Genomic DNA, 12619 nt, shown 5'->3' on the forward strand with positions numbered 1-12619 from the left:
ATATGATATTTCAAATTGCTATAGCTTCAAGCAAATTCCATATGTCCTTGCTATAGCTTCCATAGAATTCATTATGATATTTCAAATTGCTATAGCTTCACCCAAATTCCATATGATATTTCAAATTGCTATAGCTTCAAGCAAATTCCATATGTCTTTGCTATAGCTTCTATAGAATTCATTATGCACAATCTACTAGTGTGAGCAAAAAGAATAAAGTTTTAGAGGTTTTGCGAGTTCAGGGTGGTAGAATAGGTTCGAAAATTTATGTTAAGAAGACAAAGTTACTAAGGCTAGGAATAAGTGAAGATGAAAAGGTGACGTTGGGTAATGAAACCTTGGTAGTATTATCAGTAAAGATGGTGGTAGCAGTGGAGATGTTAAAGTAGAATAGCCATGGCTCAGGATGTTTTTTCACAGTTAAAAAAAAGTTTGGAAGAATAAGAAGATAAGTCTGCAAACCAAGATTAGAATATTAGAAGCTACTTTGATGACAGTGGTCAAATATGGCTCTGAAGCATGGACGCTCCGAAAAGCAGATGAAGGTATGCTAGATGTTTTCCAGAGAAATTGCTTAAAGATTATTCTGGGTACCCGGTTGACTGACCGTATTTCAAACAATAGGCTATACGAAAAATGTGCTTCAATATCGCTCTATAATGAAAGAAAGGTTGAAATGGTTAGGGCCCGTTTTGCTGATGAATGATGACAGATTGCCGAAGATTGTTCTTTTCAGCCAAACGTCTAGGTCTGAACGGAAGGTAGGTCGTCCTCGTCTGGGGTGCGAGGACGTTATACAGAAAGATTTTAGGGAAATGGAAACTTCGTGGGAGGGTGTAAAGAGGGAAGCTTCGAATATATTGGGATGGAGGAGGAGTGTGTGTAGCTGTGTTGGCCTTAGGCAGCTTGGTGATGCGGTGAGTTGTTAGTAGTAGTAGTAGTAGTAGTAATAGTATCTAGTTAAAGGCTCCTAGAGCTAAATCCAAACTATTAATCCGATGGCCTTTAAAAAGCTGTAAACCTTAGAGATCCATTTATTTTACAAATCTATAACCATAAAAAAAATAAATAGAATTTTACCTAACCTTACAATATGATAAATGGTAACCTAGTTCTACTGCAATTTCGTCGAGATAAGTTGATGGGACCAGTTCCATTCAATACTCGAAACATCTCACTGTTAATACTTGGCGTGTTGCGAATAACCCTTACAAAGCTCTCCTACTCTTTAAGAAATACTTACTATGAATGTACTCTGTTTTTCAGCATTTTCTAAAATTAAGCAAAACGTCTTTGAATATACTAAGCTGCATCACTATCAATAGGCTTTTAGTAAAAGCCCTTAGCTTTCAATATTTTTTTTTAAAGGGCCAATTTGCATGGAAGCAGTAATCATAAAGACCTCAATCATCCATTAGAAATTGGAAATTTTAGTACCTTTCTTACAAGTCGAAAAGATTAAAGTACCACCAACCCTTCCTCCATTGCCCTTTTTTGTTAGACCTCCCTATAAAATTATAATATAACCATTAAAATTTCTACACTGCTGTTTTATTTATAACAGTGACAACTTTCAACAAATAGCCTCTGAGGATGATGTGAACCTTCAAACTCTGCGCCAGGAACTATAAGTAATGTTAAATGGTAATTGTATAATAACATGTGTTTCATGACAGAAAAGAGAAGCTTATTTGTTCTACGTTCTGTTATCGGTTCAAGACTTTCAGAGATTCTGTTGGTCGAAAGTTTCAAATGCTTCACTGTCTCTCCTTTGCCCTCCATCCCCCGCCTTCTACAAAATCTTGCCAAAACACCAGCCAAACAACAGTTTTTTTCCTGATTTACACAAATCTTACAAAACTTCAATGCAGAAGGAATGATTAAAAACATTATTGTTTCCCACTAAACAGGACTGATGCAAGCGTTTCATGAAGCGCCTGAATGAAGCGTTTTTCTAGCGTTTCATGAAGCTAGAAAAATCGTTTCATGCCACCTCTCAAGTGAAATTGGTAGTCAAAATTTTTGTATAAACAACTTCACTAATGTGAATCAAACTAATTCTAAACACACAATGAGCACATAGGCTCTTGCTGAACAACTTCGTCCTGTCCAAACACACCTCAATAAATAAGATTCAAACTTTTCTAAAGGCGTAACGGGCCATTTATCTATTTTTAATGCTCTTATATATATTTAAATGCACTAACATAAAATAAGAATTTTTTTCTGTTTAGACTTTCTTTTTACTAAGGCATGAACCTGTGCACACCTGTGATGTAATGAATGCTGTCATATTTCGCCTAAGCAAAACTAGGTGAACTATTATGTTAGGAGGCCCGAATCTGAATCTCTTTTAAAGTTACATATAAAGTGTTTATGAAACTTCGCTCCCATCGAAACAATACTGGTCCGTGCAGCATGAGTATATTGAGAATATTCCAGTAGTTAGCTTTATTAGTTTTAGTCAAACTATCCATGAAGTCTGTTGCTGAGTTTTAGTGTTGAGTAGATTATTATAGCCCTGCTGACAAGGTCCAAGTGCGCCTCATTTTTAATTAGTAGGTCCTCAGTATCAAGAACGATTGTATCAGCAGAATCCAAGGTCTTTTTTACCATGGCTTCTTTTATTTTAAGTTCTTTTTCATTGCTACCATTATTGCCTGCACTGCAAGCTTTTAATTCTTTGCCGTAGGCCTAATTGTCACAATGCTTTAATAAATTCATAATATGCCCTTATTATTTTCTCTTATTTTCTGTATTTTCTTGTATTCTCTTTTATAAGGATTGACGGCACTACCTGCACAGCAAACGGAACTGGTGTATATGGTGCTGACTGCCGGTTTTTCCCCAATGAAGACGATGCTCAATCAGTTTCACTCATGTCTTTCCATTACCTTCCAGGCGTGAGTTTTTATTTGTTTTAAACTATTTTATCACATCATCGAAAAAAAAAAATCATGGATGGAAGAAACTTCGCCAAAGTCTACTCTATTCTTGAGAACACAGAAATTTATTAGCCTGTCAATAAAACAACCAATAGAGAGGGGAAATGAAAAACACGCGCCAACAATCGACTGTCATCACACAAAATTCGACTCTCAATTAAAGAAGCTTATGCAAATAAATATTGCCACAATATACTTCCCGGTTAGGTATTATGGCCTAGGCCTAATTATGAAGATAAGCAAGCATTTGATCAAACATTTCTTCTGGGGTTTATCATATCATAAAGCCACAATAAATATCTGTTACTTATATTTGGAGGTGAATGCAGTATAAACTTCACCCATTCAAAAACAATCTGAACGTAGACCCGAGTTTCTTGCTTTAGTGAATATACTTTCAAATGGACTTTTTCGACTATATATTTTGGTTTAACAACATCTCGGTGCATAAATTAGCACCATGTAAATATGACTTAAAAATAAGCAAAAGTTCAGTCCACACACAGGGAAAGCAAGAGAAAGGATTTTCAAAAAAGAAATAGATTTTCTTTTTTTGTACACTTAAAAGTCTTTCTTAGTAAAGAAAGAAAATTTAGACTTGTGGTGTGCCAAGTTTTTTGAACCAGCACTGGTCATAATTTAGATAAAATGTTAAAAAGTTTTTCTTTTGTTGTTTTAGCTTCTTTGTTATGGAAACCTGCCTGTAAAAATTTTTTACTTATAATGTTTTTTACTTTTTAATCTCTACGTACTAACTATTACCATAAGTAGTTTTTTAAAATGTGCTCACTTTCAGCGTATATTAACGTGGTAAGTGCAGGAGAAAGAAAGTTTTTACTCTTCATTCATTCTTAAAATGTCAGGTTTTAGCTCTTGAAATGTGAAAATTTTGTTCTCTTTATCGAAATATCGAGAAAAGTGGCTAAATCTCAATTAAAAATGAGAAACATGTATTTCAAATGGGAAGAAGCGAGTAAAGGTCTATTATATGGAAGGATGAGAAATCTCAGAAGGGTTGAATGTGTTCCAAACTGAGACCTGTGTTGCAGACAGAACGGGCAAATATCTACTTACAATATGACAAGACTATAAAGCTAGCTTGGTGCTGAAGTTTGTCTCATATACGTCAAAGTTGTATTTTTCGACGGTACAAATATTTTCCACTGTCTTTACAGCGTCATTTTCTAAGAGAAATTCATTATTCCATGTTTCCTACTCTTTGCAAATTTGTATTATGTTCCAGTACTTGTACAGCCATGCACTTAGAGACTAATTTCTGAGACTTTCTATGTAAGGGGATTTAAGTAGCCACTTCCGTGGTACCTTCACAGTTTACTCCCCCAACCAAAAAATATTCACTAGCCTGCTACTTCTTAGTAAAAAAAAAACTCCTAAGAATTCTTTTACTTTTAAACTAATTTTTCTAACCCAGCCGTCTCCTCTAATATCCTGACGGTACTGTTTCTAATTTATTACTTTTCTAGAACCACTAAGCCTTTATCACCTTTTCAAGGGTAGTATGGTACTAGAAATTGTTAATACGAGCAATTATATTTTCTTCCAGGCTGTAGAATTTGACGATACTCTTTATCACAGAAAAGCAGTTCCCTCAAAACAAAACCAGCTCTGCAATTATGAATCCGTATGGGAGACCATGATGAAGACTAGTGAAGATTTTCCAAGCAGTAACACTGTTGCCAAACCAACAACTTTTAATATAGTTAAAAGACTTTCATCGCCCGTGATATTTGCTATTTTTGATGTCGGACTATCAAGCACTCAAAATGCTAACATTGAAGTTATAAAAAATCACCTTCTTACTGCTTCAGAGTCATTTGTTGGAAAGCATTTTGGGTTTGCTACATATTCTAGTGGAACAGCTATTAAATTTGATGTAAGTCTCCCAATTACTTTCTTAGAAGATATAACTGCTGTTGAAAGTGCTTTGAATGCTGTAACTCAAAACACTGACTCTTCCTCAACATTTTCGTATCCTATTGACAAAGCCATTAGGACAATATCAGATTACGGTGCTCCTGCTGGAGCAGTAGTGTACGTCATAGGCTACGCAGGCAACGATTATCGAAGTGGTTTTTTGGAGCCCCATGTCATATCTTTAGCGTCCGAAAATGGAATAAAAATAATTAGTCAAGAATCAGGTATTTCAACTACAGCAAATCAACTACAACGCATATCCAATTTGACAAATGGCATTCATTTTCCATTTGCAGGAGGTTTTTCAACAGAAGAGCTTGATGCAAACTTGGAGGGAATACTGGCCGAATTTGAATCTGTCAAACCCGGTCTAAGAGTCGTAAGTGTTTTTTTTTTTTTTGTCTTAAGCTTTCTAGTGCTATAAAAGAACAATAAACTTGGGTAAGAGAACTGGTAATACATAACGTGAAAGTTTGATCATAATAAGAACGCTCAATGGAAAGTTTGCGTAATAAGAGCGTAAAAGAGTGTCAATCTTTTCGCTTGAGTTGTACATATAATTGAAAGTGTTTGAATTAATCGCAAGTGCTTTGCCAGAAGGTAGTACTCTCAGTACTGAATTATTTTATGTGTGGTCACATTCCAGCAAGAACATCAGTTCATGAAATTGTATGAGATGTATGTATGAGATTGTAGTAACATGGGCATTAGTGCATGTTGGTATTAGGGAAATGAGCAGGAAGATAAGCTAGCGTAATGGGATGTTAGGCCTAGGAAGAATTTAGTATGTCAGTATTCAGTGAACGATTTCTTATGTTATTATGAGAAGTTATTAAAGAAGAAGGAGAAAGAGGATTTTTTCAGAGGTCTGAGAACCATATCATTGAATTTTGTGTTTATGGTACCCCACCTCCTGATCTATGCCTTCCAGTCAGGCACCTGACTGGAAGGTGTCAGTATATTGTCAGGCACCTGACTGGAAGGTGTCAGCTATAAGTATATTCAGTCTTAGAACAGGCCATATTCGAGTTCAGAGTGTTTCATTTTAATGAAAGTCATTAGATTCTACGTTATCTTAGCACTGCAATATGGAATACGATGTTAAGAATATATTAATGTATTGTAAGGAGTTTGAGACGCAGAGATAGCGCTGATCCAGAAAAATATAATTCGTACTGTTGAAGACCCCTCCAAACTCTGGAGGTATAGCAAGCCTACCAATGCTCAGAGTGCTAGTGTGCCTGAAAAGAAGTGGGTTGAATATTTCGCGAGGGAGTTCAGTGCTCCCAACCAAAGCACTGAGGAGTTTTTGAAAAACAGCTTGACCTTGTTCTTTCAAATAAGACGGGATCTTTTCTGTTTGTGTTGCCAACGGCTCTTCATTCTTTGATTCATAAATTAAAGAAAGAATCTTCCTCTGGTGTTGATTCTATTTCAGTTAGGCAGCTGCAACTTGCAGGTTTTTTAATTGAATAACATTCAGCAGTACTGTTTCAGATGATCCTTGTCTGTGGTGTAGTCCCTTTGCAATTTTGTGTCAGATAAATAACTCCCATCCTTAAAAAAGGCAAAAAAGACACTACTCTGTGCAGTTGTTACCGCCGCATTACCGTTTTGTGTACTACTTTCAAGATCTTTGCGTCATTTTTGATAAAAGACATTGAAGAAAATTGTTCCGCCCCTCTGGGCTAGCAGCAGTAGTTTTAACCTATTGCCTTTTGGTCAGTAGAACATCCCTCTCTTCAACTTTTGAGCTTCTCCAAGATGAGTATGAACACATTGGTTTGAGCATTAATATAGATAAAACAGTTGTTCTACCTTTCAACTATAAAGAGAATAGAAATTAGATAGAATAGAAGTCTATCTGGCTCTGAGGTTCCTTTAGCTAACAGCCTTACATACCTAGGCTTGCCTATTGGACCAAACCTGAAAGAAACTGTAAACTTGGAAATGAAAAACTATACTAGTAAGATCCGGGCTGTGTATGCCTCCCTGGCTTCAAACGTGTCGTATATGAGTAGAGCTCACTGTTCTCAGTTATATAATAGCCTAACAGTTCCTAATTTACTTGCCCTTGTTCCTGTTTGATGTTTTTTTTTAATTCTGGTAAGAGAAAGGAAGTTTATCGCCTTTATTTTAAATTTTCAAAGCATTTAATGGAACTTCCAACTCGGACAAGTAACTCTTTCGTGCAAAGTAAGTATCAATTGGTAAACCCAGCTGGGGTTATTAAGAAGCGCATTTATGATTTCTCTAGTGAATGCCAGAAGTCTTCACATGTTTGGTCATTTCTGTGTGTCCCTTGTTTGTAGTTGTGTGTGTTTTTATTTCTGTTGTTTCTTTTTTTGTTTTTCTCGATTTTTACTGTCTTTTTCTGGGCTCTGCAGCTCTGGGCTCTGGGCTAGCAGCAGTAGTATTAACCTATTGCCTTTTGGTCAGTAGAACGTCCCTCTCATTAAGTCCTGCAAGTTTTAACTTAACACAATTAGCCATTGCTATGACATTTCTGATATGTCCTTTTGATAACTTGTATGTTCGTATACTTCTTAAAATTTGCATCTCAATACTCCTAGCCCTAAATTTAGTTGCAATAGAAGTAGTAGTGCAGTAGTAGTAGTAGTAGTAGTAGTAGTAGTAGTAGTAGAAGTAGTAGTATTAGTAGTAGTAGCAGTAGTAGTAGTAGTAGTAGTAGTAGTAGTAGTAGTTGCAGCAGCAGTATTAAATGTACCAGTAACAGTAGTATTACCAGTAGTTCTCATATATTGCCTTTTAGTGAGATAATCTTCCCCTTTAAGTATTCTCTGAAAGTTCCAACTTAATACCCCTATCAATGCTTGAGATACGCTATTTTACCAACGTTTAGCATATAGCGTCTTTTGATTTAGTTCATATTTCCCCTTAATACTGTAAATGAAGTAGTATGGTAGTAGTACTCTCATTAAGTCCTGCAAGTTTTAACTTAACACAATTAGCCATTGCTATGACATTTCTGATATGTCCTTTTGATAACTTGTATGTTCGTATACTTCTTAAAATTTGCATCTCAATACTCCTAGCCCTAAATTTAGTTGCAATAGAAGTAGTAGTGCAGTAGTAGTAGTAGTAGTAGTAGTAGTAGTAGTAGTAGTAGTAGTAGTAGTAGTAGTAGTATTAGTATTATTAGTAGTAGTAGTAGTAGTAGCAGTATTAAATGTACCAGTAACAGTAGTATTACCAGTAGTACTCATATATTGCCTTTTAGTGAGATGATCTTCCCCTTTAAGTATTCTCTGAAAGTTCCAACTTAACATCCCTATCAATGCTTGAGATACACTATTTTACCAACGTTTAGCACATAGCGTCTTTTGATTTAGTTGATATTTCTCCTTAATATTGTAAATGAAGTAGTTTGATAGTAGTAGAGGAGGTAGTTGTAGTTGCATTGGTATCATGCAAATATTGCCTTTTTCATCATCTCCCCTATCATTTCCTGAATTTTCCAAATTAATATACTTAGTTATTCCTGTATTGCACCCTTTTGACAATCCGTATATATATAACGTGTCTTTATTTAGTTCAACACTCCCCTCAACATTCTCTGAAAGACTCATCTGAATGCCCTCCATCTTCTTGGAAAGTAAAGTTCAAACCTGCATACCTTTCTCAGTAACATATACTATGCATAAACAATGAACGAATTGCCTAACTTACAGCTTTTGTTCTGAGGACTGTGGGGAGGTTGACATCACCTAAGACATAATTAATGGACCTTTAAACATGGCTGAACAAAATAGTTCTCTTAAAGTTTTGAACGGATATGTTTTGAGAACTGATAGGCTTGGGAGGGGGGGGGCTGATTGCCCTCCATTCACTTTTGACTCTTAAAAAAGGGCATTAAATCTTCCGACTTCCAGTCAAATGAGCTCCATCCAATCCAAATTTATACGACTATCCGTTCCATAGAAACCTTGTATGCCCCGGGCATAACTTACAACCCTTACTCATGGTTTGTGGTGGATTGTGTCCACCCTAATGACGCTGTTACATGATTTTTAGACTACTGGTAACAAAAAGGCTTTCTCACAATTTCAATTAAATATGTTTTGGGAAAAGAGGATGTCAGGGAGGGGGCTAGTTGCTCTCCATAATGTTTGACTTTTAAAAAAGAACTAGAAATATTCATTTCAAATCAAATGAGCCTCTTCTAAAGTTCACACGTCTAACCCTTCCATAAAACCTTATATGCCCCTGGGAAATAACTAAAGGACCTTAACCTCCGCCTCTTGAGAATTCTGTCCATATCACAGGCCTTATTACTTGATCTGTGGACTATTTTTGAACAAATGGGTATTTCGAAATTTTTATTGGATGTATTTATGAAAAATACGACGTACGTATCTTTTGCGTCAGTAGAGAGGGGTCAGGAGGCGCCACCCCTCACCCCTGCTGCCACCTATAACTTTTTTGCACCCCATATATGGGCATAGCCTCCCTAGGGAGAATACGTGGTTAATGGGGTCAATGACCTCTTTTTCCAAGGTCAATTTATTTGATGTTTCTATGTGTAATAACTCTGGGGCGAAGGTTGCACATGCGCATTGAATTCTAACGGGAACAATGTTATTGATCTAGGACTCGAGGGGGAAGTGAATTTCCGAGAACTTGATTGCGTAATCGATCGCGAATGTCATGGTGTCCAGAAATAGTATTTGTTGTTGTTGCTCTCGAGCCAAATGTTATGACTTTCCCGGAATTTGGAACACCTGTGCTGTCGACCTCAATTCACCTATCGTGAATCATTAATTCCTCTTAGAAACAACAAATTAATTTTCCCTTTCTTGAAAGATCAATCAATCAATGACATCACCTAACCTGAACTTTAAAAATTTTCGCCTAGAAACATTTCTCCAGGAATAGATCCAAATCATTAATGTCTTTGCCTCGGGAACAACTCTTTTGGTCGAACTCCAAAGGATATTAATAACCAAAGGCCATGGAAACAATTAGGCAAGAAACATCTTAGCGATGAATTGTTTTAGCGCGCGAAAGGGTTTCCTAGAAATTTGAAATGCGTTAGCTCAGAGATGCCAAACAAAAGGAACACGCTGAATTTGCGTTTAGGGATTATTTGAGCGAAACCGTTTTAGACAGGTAATGGAACTATTTCGGCGAAACAGATAGAGACATTTTAAAAGAATATTTTGAAGAGATTTTAGAAGAGAATTTGAGTGTGGTCGTTATAATACCCAAGTTTCATTTGAACAGTGTTGTGAGGTCCTCTACCACAACCCCAAAGGGTTCCGACCCCCCTACCCAACCCCGAAGGAAGCCCCCGGTCCTCAAAGGCCCCCAAGCTCCCAAAGGCCCTCCACCTGTCCCCAAATGTCCCCCAGGCACCCAACTGCCCCCCCCCCGGACACTCAAAGGCCCCCCAAGCTCCCAAAGGGTCACCGGCGCCCCAAAAGCCCACCCAGACCCCCAAATGCCATCCCCGGACCCCCCAAAGGCCCATCGAGCTCCCAAAGGACCAACGGGGTCCCAAAGGCCCTCCACCGGTCCCCAAATGTCCCCCAGGCACCCAAAGGCCCTCCCGGTGCCCCAAAGGCCCACTCAGACCCCCCAATGGCCAATCTAGACCCCAAAGGCCCACCACCCGGACCCCACCGTGCCCCCCCGCTCCCCCAGGCCCCCCCCCCCTCAACGGCCCCCCAGACCCGCAAAGGCTCTTCCCGTGCACCCGTCTTTCGTTGATGTGCGTTGTCTGAAACCTATGATTTGGGATGTGTAGTTTGCTCCTTCAGGCTTTTCTGAGCTAAGGTTTTCTAGTATTTCCTAGGTGAATTTTGTCTGAAACCTATAGTTTGGGATGAGTAGTTTGCTATTTCAGTCTTTTATGAGCTAGGTTTCTTAGCCTTTCGTTGGTGTGTGTTGAGTGAAACTGATGATTTGGGATATGTAGTTTGCTATTTTTGACTTTTCTGAGATGGATTTCTTAGTCTTTCATAGGTGTGTGGTGTCTGAAACCTATGATTTGTGATGTGTAGTGTGCTATTTTAGACTTTTCTGAGATGGATTTCATAGCATTTAATAGGTATGAGGTGTCAGAAAATTATGATTTGGGATGTATAGTTTGCTATTTCAGGCTTTTCTGAGCTAAGGTTTTCTAGTATTTCGTAGGTGAATGTTGTCTGAAACCAATAGTTTGGGATGAATAGTTTGCTATTTTTGACTTTTCTGAGCTAGGTTTCGTAGTCTTTCGTTGGTGTGTGTTGACTGAAACCGATGATTTGGGATATGTAGTTTGCTATTTTTGACTTTTCTGAGCTGGATTTCTTAGTCTTTCATAGGTGTGTGTTGTATGAAACCTATGATTTGGGATGGGTGGATTGCTACTTTTGACTTTTCTGAGCTGGATTTCTTAGCCTTTCATAGGTGTTTGTTGTCTGAAACCTATAGTTTGGGATGACTAGTTTGCTATTTTTGACTTTTCTGAGCTAGGTTTCTTAGCCGTTCATAGGTGAGTGTTGTCTGAAACCTATGATTTGGGATATGTAATTTGCTATTTCCGACTTTTCATAACCGGATTTCTTAGTCTTTCGTAGGTGTGTGGTGTCTGAAACCTATGATTTGGGATGTGTGGGTTGCTATTTTTTTGACTCTTCTGAGCTGGATTTCTTAGCCATTCGTAGGTGTGTGTTGACTGAAACCTATGATTTGGGATGGTTAATTTGCTATTTTTGACTTTTCTGAGCTAGATTTCTTAGCCTATCATATGTGTGTCCTTTCAGAAAATTATGATTTGGGAGGTGTAGTTTGCTTTTTGGACTTTTCAGAGCTAGGATTCTTAGTCACTCATAGGTGTTTGTTGTCTGAAACTTCGAGTTTGGGATGAGTAGTTGGCTATTTCAGACTTTTCTGAGCTAAGGTTTCTTAGTATTTCGTAGGTGAATGCTGTCTGAAACTTATGATTTGGGATATGTAAATTACTATTTCGGGCTTTTCTGAGTTGGATTTCTTAGTCTTTCATAGGTGTGTAGTGTCTGAAACCTATGATTTGGGATGTGTAGTTTGCTATTTTCGACTTTTCTGAGCTAGGTTTCTTAGCCTTTCATAGGTATGTGTTGTCAGAACATTATGATTTGGGATGTGTAGTTTGCTATTTCAGGCTTTTCTGAGCTAAGGTTTTCTAGTATTTCGTAGGTGAATGTTGTCTGAAACCAATAGTTTGGGATGTGTAATTTGCTATTTCCGACTTTTCATAACCGGATTTCTTAGTCTTTCGTAGGTGTGTGGTGTCTGAAACCTATGATTTGGGATGTGTGGGTTCCTATTTCAGGCTTTTCTGAGTTGGATTTCTTAGTCTTTCATAGGTGTGTAGTGTCTGAAACCTATGATTGGGATGAGTGGTTTGCTATTTTTGTCTTTTCTGAGCTAGATTTCTTAGCCTTTCATAGGTGTTTGTTGTCTGAAACATATAGTTTGGGATGACTAGTTTGCTATTTTTGACTTTTCTGAGCTAGGTTTCTTAGCCGTTCATAGGTGAGTGTTGTCTGAAACCTATGATTTGGGATATGTAATTTGCTATTTCTGACTTTTCATAACCGGATTTCTTAGTCTTTCGGAGGTGTGTGATGTCTGACACCTATGATTTGGGGGTGTGGGGGGTGATATTTTTGGACTTGTCTGAGCAGGAGTTCATAGCCATTCGTAGGTGTGTGTTGACTGAAACCTATGATTTGGGATGGTTAATTTGCTATTTT

At 37.7% G+C, this 12619-nt stretch overlaps 2 protein-coding genes across 4 annotated transcripts in view; both read left to right on the plus strand.

Annotated features, from left to right (window-relative positions):
- Nucleotides 1-12619, plus strand: part of LOC148946274 (E3 SUMO-protein ligase PIAS1-like) — a 506129-nt gene that overhangs the window by 334989 nt on the left and 158521 nt on the right. The window lies entirely within an intron of this gene.
- Nucleotides 1-12619, plus strand: part of LOC148946276 (calcium-activated chloride channel regulator 2-like) — a 200303-nt gene that overhangs the window by 87568 nt on the left and 100116 nt on the right. The window contains exons 5-7 of the mRNA XM_089098334.1: nt 2783-2903; nt 4510-5263; nt 8279-8292. Coding sequence (XP_088954460.1) covers nt 2783-2903; nt 4510-5263; nt 8279-8292 — 889 coding nt within the window. The remainder of the gene's footprint in view (nt 1-2782; nt 2904-4509; nt 5264-8278; nt 8293-12619) is intronic.

This window comes from Artemia sp. Qi Xiang Cuo, chromosome 12 (genome assembly GCF_049724085.1).
Source record: "Artemia sp. Qi Xiang Cuo chromosome 12, ASM4972408v1, whole genome shotgun sequence".
Taxonomy (NCBI): Eukaryota; Metazoa; Arthropoda; class Branchiopoda; order Anostraca; family Artemiidae; genus Artemia; species Artemia sp. Qi Xiang Cuo.